Below are 26,993 nucleotides of genomic sequence, written 5' to 3' on the forward strand. Positions count from 1 at the left end.
AGGTAGAGACATTTGAAGCCAACCTGATCTACATAGTGAGTTCCAGGACAGCCAGAGCTACATGGTAAAAAACCTGTCTCAAAAATAAACTGGTACTTGGGATAGCAGCAGATACCCCATGGCTGACCTGCTGGCATGTTGCTCCCTACACGCACGCACGCGCACACACACACACACACACACACACACACACGCACGCACACGCACGCACACACACGCACGCACACACACACACACACACACACGCACGCACGCACGCACACACACACGCACACGCACGCACGCACGCAAAGACAGCACTTCCACAACCAGGATTTCAAGCCAGGGACAGGGGCCGCTGGATAAATTAGTTGGGCATGAACAGAGCATGGAGACAGTCTTGGTGGGTGTGGTAGTTTGAAAGTAAGTGGCCCCCATAATTTTATAGGGAGTGGCATTATCAGGAGGTGCGGCTTTGTCGAAGTGGCTATGGCCTTGTTGGAAGTGTGTCACTTGGCGGGAAGGGGCTTTGAGGTTTCCTGTGCTCAGGATACCACCCAGTGTCTCAGTCTACTTCCTGTTGCCTGCCAGATGTAGGACTCCTCCAGCACCAACCACATCTGCCTGCATGCTGCCATGTTCCCCATCATTATGAAAATGGACTAAACCTCTGAAACTGTAAGCGAGCCACCCCAATTAAACATTTTCCTTTAAGACTTGCCGTGGTCATGGCATCTCTTCACAACAATAGAAACCCTAAGGCAGTGGCCGACCTCAGGAGTTGGGCTTGAACTCATTTGCACAACAGACACCCCACTGGGCCATCTCTCTCCAGCCACAAGATCGCTATACATCTTACACACCTAAGTCACTGTCTCTGTGTTTGAGAATAATGCGCCCCGCAAGAGGGAAGCGTGCCCAGGCAATGGTGCAGTCTTCTCAGGTGCTAGAGGCCACACAGTGGACCCAGTGGATTCATGCTAAACAGTGAGAGATGCTCTGCCCGGATTCCAGTTATCTCTGGATAAGCAAATGCCAATGTGAAATTAAGCAAAGGACATGTATGGAGTCCGACATAGACCTTAGAATGAGGTTTTTACTGTTCTAGAAGCAACCTTCCAGAAGATGAAATCATCCATGATTCCCCAAAAATATTTATTTATACAAAGATTTGAGAGTAATATTTGTGTTTGTCTTTATACCTCCGTCTGTGCATCCGGGGCCAGGCCATGGTGTCAGACACGTGCAGCCTCCCCGGATCCTCTTGCCTGTAGCACCTGCTTCCAGGAACACCAGGGGAGCATGGAGAATAAGAGGGCAAGAGGGAAATGATCCCTGATGCCCCGGGCTGCGTGGACCCAGAATCCAGAGAGTGAACCCTGACCTGGAAGGTGTCTAGCCAAACGTCCACGGGGAAATACGACCAAGGAAGGAGGCAAAAGGAGGGGCCCCGAGGGAAGACACGAGAGAACAAATCCTGACCTTGGCTTTCGAGTTCAGCATCTCCAGAGGACCCGAGATAGCTAGTTGCTAGCCCAGAAACTAATGGCGTTATCTGTCATGACTCGTGATGCTGATTGGTGTGAGAGGACAGTTTGCAAAAAGAACAGATTGTCCCTAATCCTGGGCAGTGCAAGATAGGATTCTGGGGGGGACTTTGATAACCTGTCTGAAAAAAAAATGCTTGCCTCCTCTAAACGACATCCCGATCCCCTAGAGCAGATATGGTACTTCAATGGACAAAGCTGACCTCAGATCTGAAGAGCCTTCCAGTCTGGCCCTCACCTAACCACTCTACCCTGCCTCCTCCCTAGGGTAGCCCGAGTCCCATTGCCACACACCACGTCGACTCACCGTCCCTTCTCCTCTACCCCACCACCTCTGTCCACACCACAGAAATTCCATGTTCTCAGGAGTTTGCCTTCCCCTAACCAACCCACACTTTCTTTACCACAGTGATTCTCAGAGCTAGCAGAAAGAAATGTTCCAGAAGGAAGCCTCCCCTCTCGGCCATTCGCCGGGAGCCAGGGCTTGTGGGCTCCAGGCCTCGAGAGTGAGGTCTGTCGCTTTGGTTTCCCAAGAAGCAGCAGTCCGTGGTGGCAGTTTTCCCTCCGCTGCTCACAGGCTGGCCTCAGCTGCACTTGCACGACTTCACCACCATGTTGGACAGCTGCTCCACCTTGGGGGTCCTGCCGACGTAGTAGAGGATGGTCAGGGGCTCCAGGTCCTGCGGCACGCAGCATGGTGAGGCCGATGCCTCCGGGTTCAGGGTGTTGTACAGTCCCAGCACCTGGGGGTGGGGTCACATATTTAGCAGGAGAGAGCCAAGGCTTGAACCCGGGACCCAGAAACGATGCACACTTCTGGGGGGCTGTTCTGAACGAGCATGTAGTCACAGAGGCTGTTTAAGGGGGGTCATGGGAACGGTTTGGGTGAGAGACCAGCTGCAGTCATCCAGTGTGGCAGAAGGCAGACTCGGTGGACTTGTGTTACTGACCGAAGCATATGACCATTGCTGGGGATTTGCAATTGATAAGAAACCCTTGGCTGCTAAGAAACTCCTCCAAAAGGTCTTCCTTACTCTAAGTTTCTACGTTGGTGGAAAATGTTCTCACGCACCACTGCCTTGGCGCATCTAGTAATTGCCAGGATGTGTGCCCCAGACAGGATACAGCAGCGGTGGGTTATCTGGAAACGTACTTCGCAGATGACTGCCCTGCTCTCCATCCCGCTGAGGGAACAGGCTGCAGACACTGTGGACCCTCACTCTTCTCTTGCCAGTGTTCCTACATACTTTGAGCTCTCTTAGTAGAGAGAGAAACTTCTCTGGGTCCCACAGCCTGCCAGCCAGGTGCAAATATCTATGACACAGGGTGTCATGTGACAGTTGAATGACTTCCATGGTACATCCAAGTATGTGTGCTAGAGACTGAATCCAGAGCATTGCACATGCTAAGCATACTTTTACCCATGTGCTAGCCCCTGTGGTAGGAATTTAAATTTCTGAGTGTGACTGAGTAGATCTCAGCCTACCAAGATCAGAACATTACTACAGAGATTTTACTCATCCGGGATTCTCACTCATTCCAGAGTCAATCTTTCATTCACGCTTACTGATAAGTAACCTCGTCAGTGGAGCCCCAGTGCCCAGAGATCATGCATGCACCCTGCTTCATACCGTGCTGTGGGTTGTGTCCGCACTGCGGAGGTACGGGCAAGGGCCTGAGCAGAAGTTGGCATAGTAACCCTTAGGTTCGTGGACCCATTTCCAGCCCAGGTCTTGCCGGAAGTCAATGTAGAGGGGGCGCACACAGCAGTTCTCCTCCAAGTTGCTATGATAAAGACATGTACAGGAAATCAGCAAAAAGGGAAACTGACTATGAAAGAAGCTTCATGTGTATCTTCCTGTTTCCTCTCGGAGTGCTGAGGCCATCAGAGGAGGCCATCAGAAGAGGTAAACCTAGTCCACTGAATCCCAGGTTCAAGTGCATTTGGTTACAACCATGACTCCCAGGTAAGCTGTGTGTAGGGCTATCCTGTCCCTCCAACCCTGTTGTTTACAAAAATGCATTTGGCAACCCCTCCTCACTCTGTGGGCATATACCCTTGGCTTCAACAGGTCTCTGAAGAAACCAAGAAGTCATTGCTTCCAAAGGCAGCTATTGGCCACAATCTGATTTCTTGTAGGTTTTAAGATGGCCGATGCTTTTAATTCCACCACTTGGGAGGCAGAATCAGGTGGATCTCTTGTGAGTTCAAAGCCAGTCTAGTCTACAGAGCAAGTTCCAGGACAGCCAGGGCTGTTACACAGAGAAACCCTGTCTCAAAAACAACAACAACAAAAAAGACCGAACTGTGATAGGCTCCATTGTTTATATTTTAAATAACCATTCCTAACCCCGTTCTTTCTTGGCTCTTCCCATTCCAGGGATATTCATTTTCCTGGCCACCCTTGAAGGCAGGGGTGGTCATGTGTCCTGATTAATGGCGGGTCAGAACTGGAGAATTTGGCAGGAAGTAGGACAGACTCTGGCAGAGATACTTGATTACTTAGAAAAGGAACAGCTGGGAGCGGAAGGCTGTTGGCTCAAGTCACCTGACGTTCTAGAAACCCCCATGACCGCAGGCAAGATGCTGAAGTGCGGGCACACAAAGCAAAGCAGGTGAAATCAGAGCATCTATCTCTTCAAGGGCAAAATCAAGCAGCCAGAACGGCCTGAAGTCTGTCACAAGAAGTCCCCTAGGGCTGAAGTCACTGCTGTCCACAGATAAGAGCATTCAGCCCGGCTGACAAATAGATACATAGAACAGACCTACTCGCCAGCCTTGGGATGGGTGGCGGCAACCACCCCACCTCTCCCACTGTTTCCTGAGCTGGCCATCTCTAACAATGTACTTAGCTGTTCAGCCCCAAGTCCAGCGAGGCATCTTCTCTGGCCAAGTGACCCTTTCTGCTACTTCTTTCCCTGGAAGTGCTCCCCACCCCTGCTCTTGGGTCCTTACAGATCCCAAACCTCATCCACCCTTGAAGGAAGGCTTTGTTCAAATGCCAGCCTCTCCTGTGTCCATGAATGCACTCCCAGCTCCCAGTGTGCAAGAACTTCATCCTTCAGACCCCTCCCAATGTCATTTTTTTTGTGTTAGCCCTGGGTATATAGGCTTCCTCATCCCTCCCACATCTGTGAGCAGTCCAGCTGTTCATAAAGAAAGGAAGCTACAGGCCAGGCAGTGGTGGCACACGCCTTTAATCCCAGCACTCAGGAGGCAGAGGCAGGCGGATCACTGTGTGTGAGTTCGAGGCCAGCCTGGGCTACAGTGGGAGTTCCAGGACAGCCAAGGCTACACAGAGAAACCCTGTCTTGGGAGGGAGGAGAGGTGACAGCCTCTGAAGGCAGGTCCCTTCTGAAGTCATTGGTAATTCTCTAGCTCAACAGCTCCCCCGTGAATGGAGATCATCCTGTATTCCCCATCCAGTAATATCCTCCAACCCTGCATAGATGTGATGGGTCCTGTTACTTGTCAATTTAAAAGAATCCACGATCACCTGTGAGAAGGGCCTCTGTGGGGGATTATCTTGATTAATTGAACTGAAGTGGGGAGACCCACCCATGTGGTTAGCACCATTCCCTAGGCAGGAGATTAGGAGTTGGAGAAAGTGAGCCGCACACTAGTGTGTGTTCATTGTTCTGACTGTGAACATAATGTGAGCAGCTGCTTCAAGCTCCTGATGCCCTGACGTCCCCTCCATGATGGACATAATCTGAACTGTGAGCGGAAAATAAGCTGGTTTTTGTCAGACTATTTTGTCATGGCAACGGGAAAGAGGGACTGTATTAATCTCCCCCACCCACCCACAAACACCTTGCTAGCACTTCAAGCAGGAAGACCATGAGAAGACTTTCCCCAAGCATCCCCAGTGCCAACATCCCAGATTCTCCTGCTGTGGCTTTCCTCGATTACTTTATCCAGACCTGAATGGACCCAGGCTACAGTAAAACACTGGGATCCCAGAAAAACAAGAGGTTTGGAAGCAATTCCAGCCTTCTATCCTAGACACGTCTGTGAAAAGCATCGGGGACCCTTGGCTGAGTGGGGTTCAGATCTCAAGCCAGGTGCCATAGGAGGGAAGGTTGACCTCACTCCCCATGGGGCCAGAACTCACCGGAAGCAGTAATTGGTGTCCAGGGCCCGCTTCTTCCTCTGCCCGCCCTGGCCTGGGCTGTCGAGTCGGTGTGGAGGAATCATCATGAGGATCAGGTGAGGGTTGTGGTGATCCTTCTGCTTCTTGAGGCGTCCCAGGTCTCCCCGGCCATGGTCGTCTTCATTGTCCACTCCTGCAAGGGGAAGCAAGGCCACAACCTCCTGTCTAAAATAAGCAGTGTCCTTGCAGGCTGCTTCCACACCTCATCTTAGCCTGTCACTGCCCAGTCAGGATGAGGGATGGTACTGTCTGTGAGAGAGGAAGGCACAGGGCAAGTTCTGTGAGAAGGCACAGACTGAGAGGAGCAACCATTATTTAAAAAAAAATATATAAATAAATAAATAAATAAATAAATAAATAAACAATGGTTACCATGGCTACCCTTCCAGACACAAATGAGACGTCCTCACAACTGCACAAGAGCCCATTTGCCCTTCCCCTTCCTGAGACGGCTGCATCCTGGGCTCCCTCATGGACCTGCGAGGATCCCCACCACTAGGTGGGTACCTATCACACTCTTTGGGGCTGCCACATTAGATCCTGAGACTTTGGGTTTCCTGCTAGAGTCTGCATTAGTCCAGATAGCACGGAAGTCTCACTGACAATTTAAGGGGTCACAGTTTGAGACAGCCTGTGTGGGAGCCCAAAAACAAGACCTGGGGCTGTTGCCATCCTCATCGGGCTTGGGGTTCAGAGACGTTCTCATTGTAAAATTCAGATGAGGTAATCGAGCATAAGACAAGTTTGAGGAGAGAACCCAAGTTCAGCTGAAAAGGAGGAACCTAACTTAGAAGGATTTGTTCTCCTGGGGATCTCGTTGGTGAAGGACAGCCGCTGACAGTCTTTACCAGGGCAGGAACTCTGGAAGTCTAATTTGCACAGTTACAGGAGGAACTTGGATCTTAGGAAGGGACTCGGGTATATAAGATAAATAGGAGCCCTAGGTGTGTGGTCCCCTTTTTTTAAAGTCTTTACACACAAGGGACAATATTGTGGAGGTGGAAGGCACCACCTTAGCCTGCCCTCTTTGTGAGGATGCAGAAGGCACTGTGGCTTGGATGTTAAACTCTTAGCTTTAAAAAAAAATAAATATATAAAAGGTTGGAGGTTGAGCCCATGTGATGGGAGGGGTAGGGGTGGGGAGGTTGCTGAGGCCCAGCCCAAGATCTATGCTAGGCCAAGAGCAACCTTCACCTTCTGCCAGATGGCCTTCAGACCACTGCACTTCTCAGCTGCCCAAAACAGACAGGAAAAGGAAAAGAGAGTTTCCCAGGCCTCAGAAAATTTCATGTGTATTAGAAACTGAGCCGGGCAGTGGTGGCACATGTCTTTAATCCCAGCACTTAGGAGGCAGAGCCACGCAGATCTCTGAGTTTGAAGTCAGCCTGGTCTACAGAGAGAGATACAGGACAAACTCCAAAGCTACACAGAGAAACCCTGTCTCAAAAAAACCAAAAAAAGAAAAGAAAAGAAAAGAAAAGAAAGAAAACTGAGATTGTAAAGCCTCTCAACTATCATGCCAACTCTATACAATGCCTGTGGACAACCGTTCAAGCAGGAAAGCAACCATCTTAACTCAAGACAATTTCTGGGCAAGGATCAAGAAGGCCCAGCAACTTCTGGAAGCTCAGTAGTCAGGACACTCATGTTCGGGCCCACTGAAATTCATTTCCTCGAGGAGAGGGGAAGACAGCTGTCATTTACTGAGCATTCATTGGCTCAGTGTTGTACTTTTATTACCTCATTTTGTGTGCCGAGCTTATGAAAGAGGTACTCTTGTCCTACTTCCCTGGACAGCTGGCCTGCAGGATTTCATCACTCCCTAGAATCCGGCTGCCTCTTAGATGCTGATGTTGTCTGTCTAAGCCGAGTGCTATGCTCAGGGCTTTGATGGCAAAGCAGAATTGCCCAAATGCAGAACCACCATCTCTATGAAGAAAACTCGTCCCTTTTCTTGGGCTTTCCAAGGGGTCTCCTACTGTATTATCCACTCCCTCATCCCACCACACCTCAGCATCGGTACCTTTGAATTTGATCTCCATCACCTCGTGAACGTTTTCCAGTATGTCTCCATTGGGCTGAAAGGTGTGACATGGACAGTGAATGCTGATTTCCAGACCCAAGTTGGACTCTGCAAAATAGGACCCAGAGTCAGGGGGGGAAACGCTGAGTGACCGGGCAGACGCCCACCATCCGGGCAAGGGGGAGAAGTGAGTTATATTGAGAGTCACAGGTGACAGAAAGCGCTTTCAAAGCTCAGAGTGAGCCTCCTGCACATGGTGTCACAGTCCATGTATTTCTGTGACACTATGAACAATTAAGTGGGAGTGTAAATAGTGGGCATTTTCGAGGCAGATGGGAATTGTCATCCATTTTCAAAGGACACCATAAAGAGATTGTTGCCCATGTACACAGGGCAAAAGTGCAAGGACATGCAGGGCAGTTGGTGGCACACGCCCTTAATCCCAGCACTCAGGAGGCAGAGACAGGCAAATCTCTGAATTCGAGGCCAGCCTGGTCTATAGAGTGAGTTCGAGGACAACCAGGGCTACACAGAGAAACCCTGACTTGAAAAACCAAACCAAACCAAACCAAATGCAAGGACACGGAAGGAAAGGAAAAGCTCACATCACCCCAGTGTCTGCTGGGATAACAAGTACTTGAGTCAACCCGCTGAACAGGATAGAAGAGGCAGGGATGGGGGCGGGGCCTAAGGGGTGTAACTGAGGAACCTCTGAGCAGGGAAGAATTGAAAGACCACAGAATGGAAAGCTGAGCGAAGGGGATGGGGTGGGGGCGAGGGAGTCAGAAATCCATGCCAGAAGTCACACTACGGGCGACTCAGGATCATTGCAAATAATGTCAACATTTCTACCGTCACTGTGGAGATTAGGAAAGTGATTGTTCCAGAGGATGGAAGAGGCAAACTGGTTATACTTGGCCACCTTTTCTTCGAGGAACGGGATGTAATGAGGTAGACATGACTTAGAAGTTTCTTTGAAAAGCCTGTCAGCAGGGTGGGAGGTTGGGATGCCTGTGGATGGCTCACTAGATGAGCAGCGTGGGAACACAGAGTGGCCGGTCTATGTGTAGCGGCTCCAGAGAGCTTCGCCCAAGGGTCCAGATGACATGGGTTCGATGGGATGAGCTTGGGGAAGCCTAGAGGTGCCAGGCTTTGTTGACAGACATTGAGTGCAAAAAGGCCAACTCGGGCTTTTTCCCTCCTCTTAGCTGGGGGCTGATGTTTTGGTAAACGAAATCAAAGCACAGGCATTGGTAAAAGGGGTTGAGTGAAGAGAAGAAAAAAAAAACAAAGGAAGTGAAGGCTGGGCCAATGGTTGGTCAGTCTTTAAAGGGCCTGCCACACAAGCGTGAGGATCTGAGTTCGATTCCTAGAACCCACAAAAAGCCAGGAGTGGTAACATAGGCTTGTAATCCCAGAACTGGGGAGCACAGATAGGCGGATCCTTGAGGCTCTCTGGCCTAATTTTTAGCCTACTCAGTGAGCCCCAGATCCTGATGAGAGACTGTCTGAACAAAAACAAACCAACAAAGTAGATGGCTATCCTGAGAACACCAGAGGGGGCTGACCTCTGGCCTCTACATATATGTGCACACACATGCACAGATACACACACACACACACACACACACACACACACACACACACACAGAGTAACCAAAAAGTTTGACTGAATCAAATAGTCACAGAGAACCAGACTGGGTCTAGTGTAGTCAATCCTGGTGGGTCAGAGCTCTGTCAATCCTGGGGTGGCAGCCAGCTGTGGCTGGTGTAGGAAAGGTCACAAGAGATGGACCTTTCCAGGTGAACATCTCAGTGAGAGAATTGGCTTATTGTCCCCTAAAGTCCCCTTAGTAGTCATCCGGCCTCAGGACCAACCTGATGTCTCCCTAAAAATCTACTGTCATCAGAGAACACCCCAAAATCTACTTAGTTCGGCATCCTTCTCCAAGGCAAACTGGTATGGGCATGGTGATTCCAGTCACCATCGTGTGAGCCTGGCATCCCAAGGGTCCCGTTGACAAGAACTCAAAGTGGTTAGGAACTAGCTCCCTCCCCCCATAAACTCCAAACTCCAACCAGTTCTCCCTGTTCTGCCCCAAGGAAAACTTCAAGGGTGCCTGTTAAGCTAAAAGGCCCCTGTTCCAGAAGGCTAGCTCAACAGGGAAACGAGTCAGTGTAGCCAGGCTACTGAGGGACAGCTAGAGAAGACATGACCGGGTGTGGTCTGCCCTCCTCTTGGCGTCAGGCAGCTGGAAGGAGCCATAGCAGCTGCAAAGAGCAACACACAGCACTTCCTGTTCAAGGATGTCCAAGGTGGGGTGGGAGAGACCTGAGTGAGCAAGTTCTGTGATTCTGTGTTAGAGAGTGAACGTGTCTATGGATGGGGGGGGGGGGAGGACTGAGTGCGTGTGACCAGCAGGAGATAAGTGACCTGCCTTGGCCTGTGGTTCTCTTTAGCTAGAAGACTCTGAGATGAGGTCAGTTCCAACTTTGTTGACATTACTCTCTATCAAACGCTCTAAAATTTTATCAGCGATAGTTTCCATCCTCTAAACTGCCCGGAGCTGGCGGTGCATGCCCTTAATTCCAGCACTCAAGAGGCAGGGGCTGTGAGTTCAAGTCCAGCCTGGTTTACAGGGTGAGTTCTAGGACAGCCAGGGCTGCACAGAGAACCCCTGTGTCGAAAAACAAAACAAAACAAAATCCTTTAAACTAAAAGCATCACTAGCCCATTGTATAGAAGAGGTCACAGAAGTTAGGGACATTAAGTAGTTTACCCAAGATAGCCACCTAATCAGTGAGTAGTCATTTCAAGACAGAGACCCCACACTATACATCCTCCCAGCCTGGCTCTGTATACCAAGACGCTGTGCGCTGGGTGATTAACGGCACCGTGGTGAAAGGACCTGAGTCCTCCATCCTGGACAGAGCTCCGGGCAGCTCTGGGCCTCAGATTGCAGCCTGGGTACCTGGAGCACACAGGCTTGCAGATGCTTCCTGAGTGGCTCCCAAACCACAGGTGTGACTCAGTCCTCATCAATCCACACCATCAGCTGCTCCAACTTGGAGTCTGTTTGCAGCCTGGTTTGGGGCCATGAACTCTTGAGGAGATTCATGAACAAAGGCCTCAGCTACTTCCCCGGAGGGAAGGGAGGGACGGGCAGAATTTGCCTACGTGTGAGCTGAACGTTCCAATGAAAAACAAGCCTCAGAGTTGGCAGTGGTGAGGCGGTGGGTGGGGGACCCACCAACTTTATTATGAAATTATCTTTTCGGATGTCTCAAGGAGGATGGAAAGCATGTTCTACACAAACTTCTCATTGAGTCCTGCAGCTGTGAACAGAAAAGCATTCCAAGTGCCCAGGGCTTCAGAGAAATCCAGGTGGAGCTGATCAAAATCAGACAGGCAAACTAAGATGAATTTCCCTGTAACCCCCCTTTTTTTTGGCCTGTGGTAAGCTCTGAGTGGAGAGACTTCTGTTGCCACCATTGGCTGAGTCCTGTTGTTTTTCACAGGCTTTATCTTCCTTAAAGGGCCAGGGCAGGGTCTCTAGCCTACCATGCGTCAACTCCGTTATCACACAAGGCCCTCTAGATGGGAGCTTGAAGACCTGGATGCCTACAGAGTCCAATGGATCTTGGAAGTAGGAAGCTCCCCTTGAAGCCTCACCTACAGGGAGCACTGAGGCCTGGAGACCAAACAGTACACACAGCACATTTCAAAGGCTGGCTACTGCTCAGCTCTGGTACATGGTCAAGGGTAAGGCTTCCAATTAGTCAAGAAAAGTCAGGAAGCTTTGCTTTGTCGGGTTTTTTGTTGGTTTTCGTTTTTTTTTTTTTTTTCTTTCTACACAGCCCTGGCTGTCCTGGAACTCACTATGTAAACCAGGCTGGCCTCGAACTCAGAGATCTGCCTGCTTCTATCTCTAGAGTGCTGGGATTAAAGGCCACCGCACCAGGCCCAGCTTTCTGTAAAATCTCCCAAATTTTAAAACAACGAAAGTCCTGCTGACCGAGAGTTAAATATAAAAGCAGGCGGCATGTGACCTCTGCCTTCAACCTCACTTTTCTCAAACACCAAGGACATCGAGGATTCTCCTGCCCCAGGACTCTGGCCACCAGCATGTAAATGGGCTGACGGCATCACAGCCGATGGAGGGGTGAGGAGGAACAGATGGGACCGGATGTGTCCTACTACTCCCTCCTCCACCACCCATCAGTCAGAGCAGGAAGTACCAACATGGTGGCAGAAGACTAACCTGACTTGGGGGACAGAAGTTCTTATCCAGGCTGGAGAAGCTCAGGAACTTCATGACTCTGGACCTCAGCTTCCTTGCCCGACATAATGGAGGTTTACTCTTACGAGGTGCACTGAAACCTACCAGGTTCTAATACACGTGACCCTTAAACAGCTCTGGGAAGCCTGCAGGCCTGGAAGCGGTACTTCATTTTCCAGATGAGGAGACCCAGTGAGTGGGGATGACATTTGGGACATGTGGCATTTGATATACGTGTTGTAGAGTTCGGTGATACTGGGCTGTTGTTTGGTTTTGCTCTTTTGGCTCTTTGAGGGCCCTACCACCCAGCTCCCAAACAAATCACACATGGAAGGTTATTCTTACTTACAAATGCCCAGTCTTAGCTTGGCTTGTTTCTTGCCAGCTTTTCTTAACTTTAAATTATCCTGTCTACCTTTTGCCTCTGGGCTTTTCCCTTTCCTTACTTCTGTGTATCTTACTTTCTTACTCTGTTGCTGGTTGTATAGTTGAATCATGTGCGTCCTCCTCCTCTCCTTCCTTCCTCCTCCCAGATTTCTCCTTCTATTTATCCTCTCTGCCTGCCAGCTCCACCTACTCTCTCCTGCCTCACTATTGGCCGTTCAGCTCTTTATTAGACCATCAGGTGTTTTAGACAGGCACAGTAACACAGCTTCACAGAGTTAAACAAATGCAACATAAACAAAAGTAACACACCTTAAAATAATATTCCCTGCCAGGCAGTGGTGACGCACGCCTTTAATCCCAGCACTCGGGAGGCAGAGCCAGGCGGATCTTTGTGAGTTCAAGGCCAGCCTGGGCTACCAAGTGAGTTCCAGGAAAGGCACAAAGCTACACAGAGAAACCCTTTCTCGAAAAACAAACAAATAATAATGATAATATTCCCCAACAACGGGCTATTGAAACTGAATTGGCCTTCACAGACCCTGCCCCAAGTCTCTTCTAGTCCTTCTCTTCCAATAGCTGATGGTACACCTGGATGTTCTATGGAAAACCTCAAACGTCATCTGAGATTGCTGGTGTGTCTTCCCACGGCATACCTAATACTAGCGTATTGGCTCAGCCTCCAAATTACAGAATGGACCCATGTGATTTCCATCTGCACAGCCCTGACTCCGCCCAGGTCCCTGCCACCCTCCCCTAGGCTGCTATGGGTGCTCCCTAAATGTCTCCCTTGCTTTGTCCCTTTACTTCACAGCAGCCAGAGGGCTTTTGTTTAAAGGGGTAAGCCACACATCACGGCACCCACATGCACATCCTGCTTACAGCATTCATCCCACCTGGAGTAAGCCCCAAACCGTCCTGTGGTCTGAGACACATTTGGCCAGATGACCTCAGTTCGTGGTGTTCCAGTCTGCTCGCTGCTGCTACAACAAATCAAGCTGGGTTCCACCCAGGGGCTTGGGCCTTACTGTTTCTTTTGCTTAGGTGCCCCTCTCACCTGCCCTCCTTAATGGTCATTGCTTGGATCTCGATGTTAGACTTCCTTCCTCACAGAGACCTCCTCAGAACAGCCTGTGGTGGACCGCCCAGCCACCATCATCTTGACCCTTTAGTATTCAACGCATTGTCATGGATTGGCGCGCCATCTTATCAATACGTTCACTGGCTTACTCTATGTCTCTGCCGCCAGAATGGAAGCCCCATGGGATCTGAGCTCTCACCGGTCTTGCTGAATCCCCAGGGCCTGACTGAGAGCCAGCATTAATTTAATGATGGCGTGGAGAAGAGTCAGGAGGAAGCTCGACTTTGAACCCAGATCTATGGCTCCCCTCCTTCTCTCCTCTTCCCTTTCGTGAGGCAGAAGGGGACCCGAGGTTCCTGTGGAAATGTTCCCGCTGAGAGTTTACCTACCTCTCCGCAACAGCCACTCCCGCACAGTGTCGGTGACATCAAAAGACAGCCACTCAGACGTGCCCCGTGTGAGCAGGTTCTTGCCACCGATATAGCGCTGCTTGGCAATGTGCTCATCCGGGCGAAGTATCTGTGAGGCGGAGGAAAGAGTGAGCACCGGAGGCCAGGATGAAGTGCCAGGGATAGGTTACAGTGCCCCGGACAGGGGAGCTGAACAAGGGGTGACTAATGGCTTCTGAACACCATGCCCTTTGTGCACCTCAGGTAACTCGGCCCTCTTAATGACAGAGGCTCTGGGGAGTCAGCTTCAGACCAGCTCTCTCAAAACTCCACTCTCAGTGGAGGCCAAGCACGGAGGAGGCTGGCGTCTAGAGTGTGGTTTCCAGCTGGAAGATGTACCTGGAAGAGCTCAATTCTCTGCTCTCTGAGCTTGGAGCTGAGGTTGGGTATCCGCAAGACCCGGAACTCTGCCCGGAACAGATTGGTTCCATTTTTCTCCACTGAGGACACGTTGAAGCGAAAAACCTTAGAGGTAATCCCTTTGGGGCAGACAGCCAGCTCATCTAGAGGGAAAAGCAATGGGAAGAGGCGCCGTGAGTGAGGGCCCGGTGTGCTGCCAGCCGGCAGACACACGCCAAGTGGCCACAGTCCTGTCTATGACCTCCCTAGAGGCTTGAAGCCTCAGACCTGAAGGTGGAGATGCAAGGAAGATTCTTGGTAACCCCGGAGTCAGACAGAGTCCTGAGCAAGGAGCAAGGAGACCTTGGAGCTAAAGGACATGGGATTGAGACTGGACAGTCAAGTGTAATTGTCCCGTTTGCCCACTGTCTTTTTTTTAAATTTTATTAATTTAATAAATTTTTTAATTTAAATTTATTTAAATAAATTTTTATTTTTATTTTTTTATTTTTTTATTTTTTTTATTTTTTTTTGGTTTTTCGAGACAGGGTTTCTCTGTGTAGCTTTGCGCCTTTCCTGGAACTCACTTGGTAGCCCAGGCTGGCCTCGAACTCACAAAGATCCGCCTGGCTCTGCCTCCCGAGTGCTGGGATTAAAGGCGTGCGCCACCACCGCCCGGCTTAAATAAATTTTTAAAATTTATTTTATGTGTATGAGTGTAGACTTAACTAAGTGTATGTATGTGCACCACATATATGCAGTGCCCACAAAGGCCAAAAGAGGGCGTCGGATCCTCTGGAATTGGAGCTACAGGCCATTATGAGCTCCGTGACACAGATGATAGGAAGTGCACCCCGGTCTTCTGGAAGAGCATCAGTGATCTTAACTGCCGAGCCATCTCTCCAGCTCCGCTCTCACTGTGTGCTATCCGCAAACTGCTAAGCTCTCCAGACTGCTTGTCTTAATCTTTCAAAAATACAGATTCTCAGCCAGGCCTGGCAGCACAGCCCCATGATATGATCACTTGGGAGTCTGAGGCAGGAGGAGCTTGAGTTTAAGGCTAGCCTGGGCTATGTAGCAAGTTCCCAGCCCCGGCTAAGTTTCAAAAACAAAACCATCAATAAATCACACCAAAACAGATTCTGAGAAAATAGTAGTTAGTTGCTTAGTTGCCTTAGAGCTAGCTGATTCGTTTGTGTTCTTGTTTGCTGGGCATTCATTCATTTCTTAAACATGGGTAAGGCCAGCTGGGCGGTGGTGGTGCACGCCTTTAAATCACAGTACTCAGGAGGCAGAGCCAGGCGGATCGCTGTGTGTTTGAGGCCAGCCTGGGCTACCAAGTGAGCTCCAGGAAAGGCGCAAAACTACGAAGAGAAACCCTGTCTCGAAAAACCAAAAAAAAAAAAAAAAAAAAAAAAAAAAAAACATGGGTAAGGAGGCCTGGAGAGAAGGCTCAGGGCCCAAGTTCGATTCCCAGCACCCACAGTGGGCAGCTTGTAACCAGTTGTAACTCTGGCTACAAGGCATCTGACGCCCTCTTCTGGCCCCCTGAGGCATACAGACAGTCAGACCCAGATCCAAGACACACACACACACACACACACACACACACACACACACACACACGTAATAAATCTTTTAAAATGTAAACAGTGAAGTAAATACTATGAGCCAGGTGTGATGCTGATGATGGGAAGCCACAGTCCCTGCCTTCAGGCGACACAGAGCCAAATCCCAGGACCTTTGGTGATGCAGAGGAATGGCAGGAAGACGTGAGGAAGGATTGAACACGTAACCAGTGGAAGGGGTGGGTGGGTGGGTGGCAGCAATCGGTACCCTGCAGGAGGGTGGTAGGGGAGGACGAAGGGTTTGACACAGAGGGACTCCTGGAGGTAGAGACAGGCCAGAGCGGATGGGAGAGCCGCAGCTGCGAGCTGGAGCAAAGAGAAAGAAGGCCGAGACTCTCATGTGTCCAAGGGAGAGCCTGAGCCCCGTCCCCCTGATAATAGAGAGCTGCAGCAAGTGTTCCAACCAATGCTGTGGCTTAGACCTAAACAAAGGGCAGTGTCTAGGGTAAAGAGGCCGTATCTCGAGTCTGGGTGTAGGATATATACATATGTATGTATACGTATATATATTTCAAATCAAAAGAGCCAGCTGTCTCAACTACTTTCTCTTTATGGGTTAATAGTTCTGTCATGAAACACCATGACCAAAAGCAATTTGGGGAGAAAAGATTTTGTTCGGTTTAGTCCATCACTGAAGGAAGTCAGGACAGGAACCCAAACAGGGCAGGAACACTAACACAGAGGCCATGGAGGAGTGATGCTTGCTGACTGACTTCCCATGTCTTGCTCAGCCTGCTTTCTTACAGAACCCAGGACCAGCCCAGGAGATGACACCACCCACCACGGACTGGGCCCTCCGCCATTGATCACTAATTAAGAAAAAGCCCTGCAGTCTTGCCTGCCGCTGAATCTTAACGGAGGCCTGTTCTCAGCTGAGCCTCTCTCCTCTCTGATGACTCTAGTTGGTGTCGAGTTGACACCACACTGGCCAGCACAGAGGGTCTCTGTGCTTGGTAGCCTGTGCTATGCCAGCCTGTGCCATCACGCCGTTCTCTTCACCCCCATCCATCAGCCAGAGGGCAGCAGATGCTCTCTGAGGTTCTGAGCCAGGCAAAGGGGAGCAGAAGCCTTTGTCTCCTCCCCACCCCGGTGTCCTTTACAACATCAAGGTCTGAGAGCATTAACACCGGGGAAAGCCTCTCTTCACAAAGAGTGACAACAGCCAGGACTTGAAATTCAAGCTCCTAGACCCAGATTCCACACATAACGGACATGGCTGGAATGAGCGGGTACGGACCCCAAGGGGTGGGTTAGGACTCATGGACCAGGCGGGGCCGATCTGAGGCCTAAAACCAGCAAGCATGCTCCTGGGCTTTAGGAAAAGATGAGTGGGTGTTTCTGGAAATTGCCATCTGGTGGGCCTGCCATCCACGGTTAGAGGAAAATTGATGGAACAGATGTGGGAAACAAATGTGTGAATGCCAGCTAATGAAGCCCTGATTGGTAATTAGCCTTGAAGGAACAAAGACTGCCAGTTATTCTCTAGGCCACTTCAAATAGGACCAGGGAGAGGAGTCAGTGATGGCATTTCTCATACGGGTCTGTAGAGAGGGCTGCTGGAGGTGGAGTCCAGAGCCGCTCACATGCAAAGCACACATTTAGAAATATTTGATTTCAAGTTTTCATTCTGTGTACTTATGTGTATCTATGTGTGAGTTTGTACACTTGAGTGCAGTGTCTAGGGAGGCCAGTAGAGGGCATTGGATCCCCTAGAACTAGAGTTAGAGGTGGTTGTGAGCCACCTGACGTGGGCGCTGAGATCTGAACTAAGGTCCTCTGCCAGAGCAGCACACATTCTTAACTACTAAAACATCTCTCCACAAAGCACTCATTTTATAACGGAGCTACATCCCCAGCAATTTCATATGTAAGTTGACAGGTTTGTAATTGTGGATGCGGACAAGCACTTGGACCAGTGACCCTCTCAATGACTGAGAGTTGGTCTGGGAGAAGATGTCATCAATCTGGTCTCCTGTCTGTTAGGAGAGCATGAGTCACAGCAATGTGCACCAAGGTATAAATGGGGAGAAGAGAGTAGGAAATGGTACCTAAGGAGGATGGGGCCAGAGTGGGGTGGAAGCAATGAGCAGCCAGGAAACAGGGATGGAGATGCCCTAACAGAGTCCTCAGGATGCTCCAATGATGTTCTCTTTGCTAACTTCCACTCCATCACTCATGTGCCTGTACCCCGTGACAGACCCCTCTTAGTGAAAATTTTAAGGTGAATCAAGAAGGAATGGGAAGCAATGGGGGGCAGGAGGCAGGGTTGAGGCTGGGGAATCAAGATCCTGAGTCAGAACAGGAGAGATGGCTCAGCGGTAAGAGCACTGGCTGCTCATCCAGAGGACTTGGGTTCAATTCCCAGCAACCACATGGTGGCTCACAACCATCTGTAACTCCAGTTCTAGCAGATCTGACGCCCCCTTCTGGCCTCTGCAGGCACCAGGTACACATAGACTATAGATACACATGCAGGAAAAAAACGTCTATGTACATAAGATTTAAAAAAAAAAATTAAAAATGCCTGAGATCATGGGCTGGCAAGATGGCTTTGTGAGTAAAGGTGCTTGCTGCCAAGTCTGATGGCCTGAGTTTGATCCCCAGGATCAAACCCACACTGGAGGATAACAGACTTCTGAAAGTTTTTGTGTGGCCTCAACTCATACATGTGGCAAGCATACATGGGTACCCCGATACACACATAAATAAATCTAATAAGAAAGTTTTCAGAGTTCAGGAACAATATATAGTAAGACCTTATCTCAAAACAAACAAGAGATATGTGGGTGCCTGCCCCCACTTTTTACCCCAGGGTACTCTTGAACAGGGAGAAATGAGGAATATGTAGACAGAAATAGAGAGGAGAGAGAGAGAGAGAGAGAGAGAGAGAGAGAGAGAGAGAGAGAGAGAGAGAGAGAGAGAGAGAGAGACAAAGACAGAGACAGAGAGAGAGAGAGAGAGAAACACAGGATAGCCTTGAGAGGGCCTGGATCAAAACCCGCCAGCCCCTTTTGTCTCTACTAAAGGGCTTTTAAAGGAACGCCAAGGGGTGGAGCAAAAGACCTCCCCCCAGCACACACAAGTGCAGACCATCCTAACCACCTGGTGACCATGCACATGGTCAAGCCATCCCCTAATGCAGCCCTACTGGGTAAAGCAAGCTCAGATCTCACTAGAAAGCTTTTGTGGGTTCCCACAAAAATAGCTTAAACTAATTAGTGGAACGAATCATGTAAATAAATGAGCAAAATATATAATATACCACCTTACATTTTATGTAGCTCCTCTAACAATACTTGAAAATAAAGAGAATCTATAAAATGTATCATTCTACTCATGGGAAAATGGAACATCAGAAAAGCTAGGTGGTTTTCCATGGTCCCTCAAGTAGTAGGTGGCAGAGGTGGGATTTGAACCCAGGTGGGATTTGGTCACACCCCATTTATTGAATCTGAGACCCTGAAAGAGTGGGCCTGGGGGATTATCCAATGGAAAGATAATAGTAGTTTCAGCAACAAATATGAAGGAATTCCTCAAAATGGCCCGGGCATCCCAACATTGCCTTAGATTCAATGACCAGGACCCTTTGTGCCCAAGCTCTGCTCTTAACAGTCAAGGGGTGGATGCAGGGGTCACCTCTGTAAAGGACATTATTTCCAGTTGTTTCCATTTCCTGGAACACTGCGTAGGGACAGACACTCTTTCATCTGTTTTGCTTTAGGAAGTAACAATAGCACACAACCCACAAGATGCACGCATAGTACCTATGGAGAACCCAGGAAATTGTCTGTGTAGTTAACTGCCTCTTGAAATGCTTCCAGACAGGTGTGGATGGGCTTGAACACCTCATTTCTGGGGGAGTCCATGGAGGAATGGTATGACCAGCAAGGACACGTGGGGAGTCTTTAAAGCAGTGAACTGTGACCCCCACTACCCAGCAACTGACTGCACTGAGTGGATCCACAGCAGTTTCCCCAAGTTTTCTAGATGTTTCCAGTGTGCCGCCGGGATGGAAGAGCAAAGTTTATCATTTTTCTGAGAAAGGGACCGTGGCTTCCAATGTGCTGGGAGCCTGAGAAAGTGCAGCCTGGATGCCTCAAACTTTACATGGGTTAACCTCGAAACGAATTAGATGTGTTGTTTAGCCAATGTTTAAAAGTTTTGTGGTAGAAGCCCATAAACATTTTCAGTCTGTATTACAAGTTGGGAGATTTCACCCAAATTTCCAGATTCCCTGCCATCCTGGGAAATGATAAGAGATAGTCAAGCTGGACCTACATTCCTGAATGCAAAAATCAGTAAGAGCCACACAGTGGCTTCCTCTTTTAGCAGGTCAATGAGGTTCCAGAACCTCCCACCCCAACCCCACCACATACACCTACTTTCTCCATGGCCTGAAGGACTTTGCCATAGTGCCTGGGCCATAGCTGCTCTTCTAGAACCCATCTGCATCCCCAGCCTAGTCTCTGAAGGCATTTGTGCTTTCACAACCCCTCTAGGGAAACTCTTTGCCCCGTGGGTCACCCCATCTTTAAGTCTGTTGAGAGCACAAGTTCCCCAGGATGTCTCCATACTACTTACCTCTATTCTATAAAGGAGAGATGGGCCCCGGGTGTTCTCTCTACCCCGCCCCCATAGTCAGAGCCCTGCTGTGTGTCTGACATTGATATCTGTGGCATATGAGTCCTTTCAATGTGGACTATCTTTGAAATTTCATAAATGGACAAAATCTACAGATGGCAACCAGAAAAGAAAGCTCAAAACACTGGGTATTCTTCCCGCCCGGGAGTTCTGCGATTGTCTTAGCCCTTTCCTTGACTGACAAAAACGAGTTTCACACAAGACAAACTCATCTGAGCCAGAAGACGAAAAATGATGCTTAGGCCGATGGTTGCACGGACGACACAGAATTGAGAAGATGGTATCCTTCCCCCAACTACCCACGCCAGAGAAAGCACTCACTGGTCTCCACGGCAACATCTTAGAAGATGGTAAGGTTACAGAGTCTTGCCACTATCTCCCAGCAGGTACCCAGGCAAACCATCCCCAGATGTGACAAAAATTCCAAGTGAAAGGGAGCCTGGAGATGATCTCCCATGGAGAAACATCACATGGCTGAGCTTGCTTAACCTGCTTGAGACTGTCTCCAAGAGGATGGAAACCCATTCATTGAAGCTGGGGGAGTATGTGTGGCATATGAATCTCCAGTCCCGTCGCCAACAGTCAGAGCTGAAAACAAATCCAGTCATTCCCAAGCAACCAGGGACCTGGGTGACAAAGGCTGGAGCTGCTGTCCCCTCCTGGTGAGGTTAACCCAGGAGTCATCTGGGTCACAGGCCAAGGTTCTTCTAGAGCCTAAAGATTAAAGGTGGCCTTAAATTGTGCCTTTCACACATACATTGCTGCTAAGCCTGCGTTTTGCACACATCCTTTCTAGGTTAGATCACTTGACAGATTCGCCATGACAGGGCAGAGCCGTAAGACAATTCTCTCCACTCTCAGTTTGGTGCCCTGCCTCCTGCTGGAAATGATTCCTTCTTTTCATTTTTCTCTCTATGGGTCCCTGTCACCTTTCTCCAGATCCTATTGCCACTTCCCTCCAAATGCTAGTGACAAATGTGGAAGTGAGCATCATCTCATGAGCCAGCACAGAGCTACTGATGAGGGAACAGCACAGACCCAGAGCCTGCCCCCGGCACCCTCAGTTCAGCCCGGCAGCGGTGGCGCACGCCTTTAGTCCCAGCACTCGGGAGGCAGAGGCAGGAAGGTCTCTGTGAGTTCGAGGCCAGCCTGGTTGGTCTACAGAGTGAGTTCCAGGACTGCCAGGTTTACACAGAGAAACTCTGTCTTGGAGGGGGAAAAAAAACCCAACAACAGCAAAAGAAGTTCTCCTCCTCTGCTCTGAAGCTGCCTGGTTCAGCCAGGCTGAGCCACACCTGACCAGCTGCAGGACAGGCCCAGGCTGGTGTCTCTTCAACCACCGTGCCACCTGCACCAACTGCAGAGAGCCTGGACCTGCTTCCTGAGGGTACCGTGAGCCTCCACGGCATGGCCCGTGTCCCACTGAGCACTGCATCCTCCTTAGCATCTAGAAGACGATCTTGTCCACTGTGCCAAGTTGGCACAGGCTAGACCATGACTCCGTAGTCGCCATGTCTCACCCCCTGTCTTGAACTTCCCTCGATGCTGCAGACTGGGAACTGCACATCTGGGGGGCTCTGCCTTGGCTTTGTCTCAGGCTGCGCCCCCGCTTGGCGCCCTGGGTTTCTGTGCAAAATCCACATCTCCACCCCCCCCCCCCCCCAGTGTGGCCTTGTCTCCTTGTGAGTTGCTCGTTTTCTGCGCAGGGCTCCAGATGGGGTGGGCCCTCATGACTCAGAATCTCTTTCCTCAAACTCTCCTCCTGACCCAGACTATGAAGGTCCCAGGCCTGCTCTCTTGTCCTCCACTCTCCTCAGGCTTGTGACCCTTTCTCTGATGTTTGTGTGGCTACTACAACTTGCTTTGGTAGGGTGACCAAGGAGTCAAGGGTTCAGCTCATCTAGGCCGGGAAGACTGGGAACTGTGGTCACCTGGAAGTCCCTGACCCTACGCCAGTGAGGGGACCCTCAGCAGGGAGGTCTAGGTCTGCCTTGCTTCCATCCTGGGCTCCCTACAAATAGCCAGATCCTAAGAAAGGACACTCCAGGTAGTCGCAGGAAACAGCACTGAGAACGCCCCCACCCCAGCTCCAGAAACCACAGGTTTCTGCCTGGTTGTAGGCCAGCTCCCTACTGGCCTCTGCATCTTCCTTGAGAGCCACCCCGCCCATTGGCGCGTTCCGTTCCGGTCCCTTCTCTGCAACCAGGTTTCTTTAGCCTCCTGCTGTTTGCCCCGTGGCCACTCTGACTGGTGCCACCCTCCCGGCTCCCTCCCATCGTCCCACCCCCACTTGGGCACTGCCCACCTCCCAGGTGGGCCTGGGCTGAAGTCGCCAGGGCAGGGAGGACACCTGCTGGCAAGAAAAGCGAACAGAGCTGCTCCCGGATTCAGGCCCAGAGCAGCTCACATTCCTCTCTTCCTGGGCTGTCAGTGTCTCTCGACATCTGCCGGTTCCTCTCTCTTGCATGGAGAGTTTTTAAATCCCCATTCAGTAAACACACATGACTTCCACACGTGTACAAACACACACACAGACGTCTCACCCAGAAGCTTCACAGCTCCTCCGCAGACAGCAGCCTCCTGGGAAGAAACGCTCCCAGACACACATCTCCATCGCCCCCACAGCCGCCCTTCCCACCCACACCCCCATGGCAGGCAGATGCTTTGGGTTAGCCAGGGCCTCCATCCTGCCCTCCTACGTCCATTAACCCCGGAGGCCACACTTTACACATATGAATCTGTCTACTGAGTAATGCAAGAGTCCATAGCCCCCAAAAGTCCACGTATGTGGGGATATACATGCACTACCCTCCCCCTCTCAGCTCACGTGGATCACGTGTGTGTGTGTGTGTGTGTGTGTGTGTGTGTGTGTGTGTGTTAGACTGAAGGGCCCAGGCTGCAAGAAGTTAGTATCTTGCCTGGGCTTCCAAAAAAAACTTGACAAATGAATTTGGGGCAGGTACGGTGCGTCCTGAGAGCTGGAAAGCTGACCCGGAGATGTGGCACCAGAAGCAGAGAGAAGCTGGGAGAATATGGAGCTGTCTAGACTCGGAAGACCATGATGATTTGGTGGCCAGTCAGCCTACCCCTTGATGGAACCCATGTGCTCACAGTTAACCTCTACGGGCACATGTGTGGGAACATGTTTCCTTAGGTGGCACAGGACAATCCCAAGTGAATATCCATCCAGCATGTGATGGGAATTCAGAATGCCACTTGGCTCCAGGACTCCTGGCCTCTGGAAGCGCTTGGCTCTTACCGGAATGTCTGTCTCCTTTCCCACCCACCTCCCCAGCTGCAGCTGCAATGCCTGACCTCTGTGGTGAACCCTGGGGGCACTCTTCTGGGTAACCACCACCAGGGACCCCCCCCCTGCCCCCCGACACACACACCACCACCCCGTGGAACTCCCTTTTCAAGTTCATCCCCTCCAGAATAGACACCGAGCAAGCATTTGGACTTACTGTGCTCCGCCAGCCCCTGGATCATGTCGAATTTATGGATCTCTTTGGCATAGTACTCCGACTCGGTGTTCCCCTGGGTGCAGCCTTCCTCCCTCTCCCCATGCAGCTCCTCCAGCAACTCCCGGGTGCTGTTGTAAAGTGCCAGGACCTGGTAGGGGACGTGGGTCATCACAGATGGCTCAGGGGGGCTGGTGAGTCTGAGCTTGCTCAAGATCTGTCCCCGAATGGCTTCCACCCTCTTCTTCTTGATGTGGCCGAAGTCCAGGGTGGTGCAAGTGGACAGAGCGAAGCTCACCGTGGCCAAGTTCAGCAGGGCCAGGACCACCAGAGTCCTTTGTAAGTACATCTTCCTCTGTGAGCCCAGAAGCGAGGCCAGGGGGCGGGGGAGGCCTGGCAAGGAGGAGACCCCAGTAGAAAGAGGGAGGAAAACCAGGCGTCCTCCCCAGATCCCAAAGACTGAGGCTTGGCAAGAGGGTGCATGAACTCACTGCACTGTGAGGGCTTCGGGACTCCCAGGAAGAGCTGGCAACCCCGGGGGGACGAAGTAGCGGACTGTGTGCGATGGAGCGCTGGGATTCTTGTCCATATGTCTGAACAGGTTCTGCTGGGCTCTGACTCCCAGCAGGCCAGGTGGAGGGCAAGGCGAGGGTTGGGAGGGGTGGTAAGGCAGCTGGGAGTGGGAAGAGAGCTGGAGTTTTTCCTTAGGTAAAAATAAATAGAGCGGATATCTGATATTGCCAAACGCTGCTTGGCGATGAGGAGAAAGTGGGTATTTTAAAGAAGGGCCATGGCTCTGGGTCCCAAAAATCAGAATCTTTGCCTTGCCCTGAAGAAGAAGAAGAAGAAAAGAGAATGGAAAAGAAAAGACAAAAATGTTTTTTTTTAAAAAAAAAAAAAATCACCAGTGGGTATGTGGGGAGAGGCAGGGCTGGGCAGCCGCGGGCCCCGCTAAAGGTAGGGGCAGGGCAGGACACACTTGTCCCCCGAGCACTCCATTCATGCTTTCTCTTTTGTTTACACTTCCTGAGGGCTTTCTAAATGACTCTGTTCACGCTGCCTCTCCTCTTCATTGGCTGCGCTGAGGGCTTATGTACAACTGGCCAGCAGGGAGGACAGGCCTCTTGGAGACAGCTCGGATAATCCACTTGGACCCACGGTCACCAGCATCTTAGTTTGTCTTCTCCCTCGGCCATGGCTCCTGTCCCTTGCGTCTCGTTAGGGAGGAAAAAAATAATCAAAATCAAAAGGAAAAGAAAAATCGAAGCCGATTCACCGCACAGCTGACTCCGGACAGCGGTATTCCTTCCTCCGCAAGCCTCTCCGCGTCTTGCCTCTCTGTGGTTCAGTCCCCTGCACTCGGCCCTCTCCTTCCCTCTCTCTCTCTCTCTCCCCTTCTCTCTCTCCCTCCCCTCCCTCTCTCTCACACACACATGCACACACACTGCTTTCTCTATTTCTCTCTGCTGAAATTTTATACCTCCCTCCCATGACGTCTCGGCCTGGGGTGGGGGAGGGAGGGAGGAGGGAGGGACCAGCGCACGCAGCCTCTCTTGCTACACGGTTTTAATGTTTTAAACAGGCACAGGAAAAGCCGAGCCCATTTGAAAAATACTTTGCGAGTCCTCTGGTTCGACGTGGTAACTGAACTTTTTTTTTTTTTTTCTTTCCTTTTTCCCCTCCTCTTGGAGTCATTCCTGCTACACGTTGGCTGTTTTTCTGGAAAGTTACTCCCGAGCCCCCTCCCTCCTGCTACCCCGGCCCCTCTGCGCCGGGGCCAGCTGTCAGTCCACGCTCCCCGCCCCGCTCTCTCTCGCCTCCCCCGCGTCCCCGATCGCCCCCGGGCCGGGCCGGGGACACACGCAAAGTCTGCAAAGGGGAGCGGGGCCGGGCGGGAGGGCCACTCTCTCCCGGGCCGAGGGTGGAACCCAGCTCGGCCGCGATCCTGGCTGCGGTTCTTCATTGACCATCCGGGAGCCCGGCGGCTGCAGCTCGGGTAAAATGATGGCGCTTTCCGGAAGGCCGAGGGTGCCCTCTGGCGAGGCCGGACCGCCAGTGACGGAGGCTCGGTGGCTCGACCCCGCGAGCACCACTAAGACCCCCGCCGTCAAGTCCCGGGGCCCCACATGCAAGTGAGCGCCGCTCCCTTCCCGGCAGGCCGGCCGACTCAGCACCTGGCCCCAGCCCATTTCCCAGTTGGGTTTCTAGGTCTTCCCCCCCTACCCCCCCAGGCCGAGCTGTCCACTGTCTTCCCATGTCTGATTATAGCCTTCTGGAGCCTTGCTTTCTATAGGTCTGGCTCCGAAGTCTCAAGTGAAGGATGTTAACGTAGTATCTTACAACTGGGGAAACTGAGGCACAATTCACTTTTTTTTTCTATGTAATGAAGATGTCTATCACCGGCTATCTAATCTGAAAAGGCATTATTTTGATTTGTAACTCGTATGACTATCTAGGAGGAAGTCCCAAGACCTTAAAAATGACTGCATTAAGGTCACACAGCTCTTAGGTGTCAATACCACCATCTGAACCCTGCCTGTCCATCCATTGCCAGTCTGCACTTGGCGACGTTTGCTTCTGCAAAATCTATTTGAGAAATAGATTTGTTTTGTTTTGTTTTCGAGGCAGGGTTTCTCAGTGTAGCCCTGGCTGTCCTGAACCTCAAGCTGTAGACCAGGCTGATCTTGAACTCACAGAGATCATCCACCTACTTCTGCCTCCTGACTGCTGGGACTAAAGGTGTTCGTGACCACCACCAGGCTGAGAAATAGATTTTTTAAAGAGTTTTTTTTTTTTTTTTTTTTTTTTTTTTTTTTTTTTTTAATTGTGTGTGTATCCATGTGAACTTTGTGCAGATACCCTTGGAAGCCAGATAAGGGTAACCATTCCTCTGGAGCTTAAGTTACAGGAAGCTGTGAGCTGCCTGGCATAGATGCTGGAAATCCAGCCCAGGCTTTCTACAAGAGCAGTGTGTGCAATTCATTGATGACCCACCTCTCTAGCCCTGAAAGATAGCCTTGGTGTTTA

At 50.7% G+C, this 26,993-nt stretch overlaps 1 protein-coding gene across 1 annotated transcript; it reads right to left on the bottom strand.

Annotated features, from left to right (window-relative positions):
- Positions 1-1,055: 1,055 nt before the first annotated feature.
- Tgfb3 (transforming growth factor beta 3) lies at positions 1,056-25,423 on the bottom strand. The gene is made up of 7 exons (XM_028876307.2): positions 23,970-25,423; positions 14,237-14,400; positions 13,838-13,967; positions 7,704-7,811; positions 5,642-5,813; positions 3,158-3,311; positions 1,056-2,269 (listed from the first exon to the last, which is right to left on the bottom strand). Exons 1-7 carry the CDS (start codon positions 24,313-24,315, stop codon positions 2,111-2,113), a joined length of 1,233 nt encoding a protein of 410 aa, XP_028732140.1. The 5' UTR covers positions 24,316-25,423; the 3' UTR covers positions 1,056-2,110.
- Positions 25,424-26,993: the final 1,570 nt, after the last annotated feature.

This window comes from Peromyscus leucopus, chromosome 14 (assembly GCF_004664715.2).
Source record: "Peromyscus leucopus breed LL Stock chromosome 14, UCI_PerLeu_2.1, whole genome shotgun sequence".
In the NCBI taxonomy this organism is placed as follows: Eukaryota; Metazoa; Chordata; class Mammalia; order Rodentia; family Cricetidae; genus Peromyscus; species Peromyscus leucopus.

Bases quoted from the DNA above. Each gene is read 5' to 3' on its own strand.
- Tgfb3 (XM_028876307.2), bottom strand. From the start codon at position 24,315: ATGTACTTACAAAGGACTCTGGTGGTCCTGGCCCTGCTGAACTTGGCC. The intron at 14,401-23,969 runs GTAAGTCCAAAT...TTTTCCCTCTAG, and splicing joins CCAGGGGCTGGCGGAGCACA to ATGAGCTGGCTGTCTGCCCC. The intron at 13,968-14,236 runs GTACATCTTCCA...TCCGCCTCACAG, and splicing joins AGAGAATTGAGCTCTTCCAG to ATACTTCGCCCGGATGAGCA.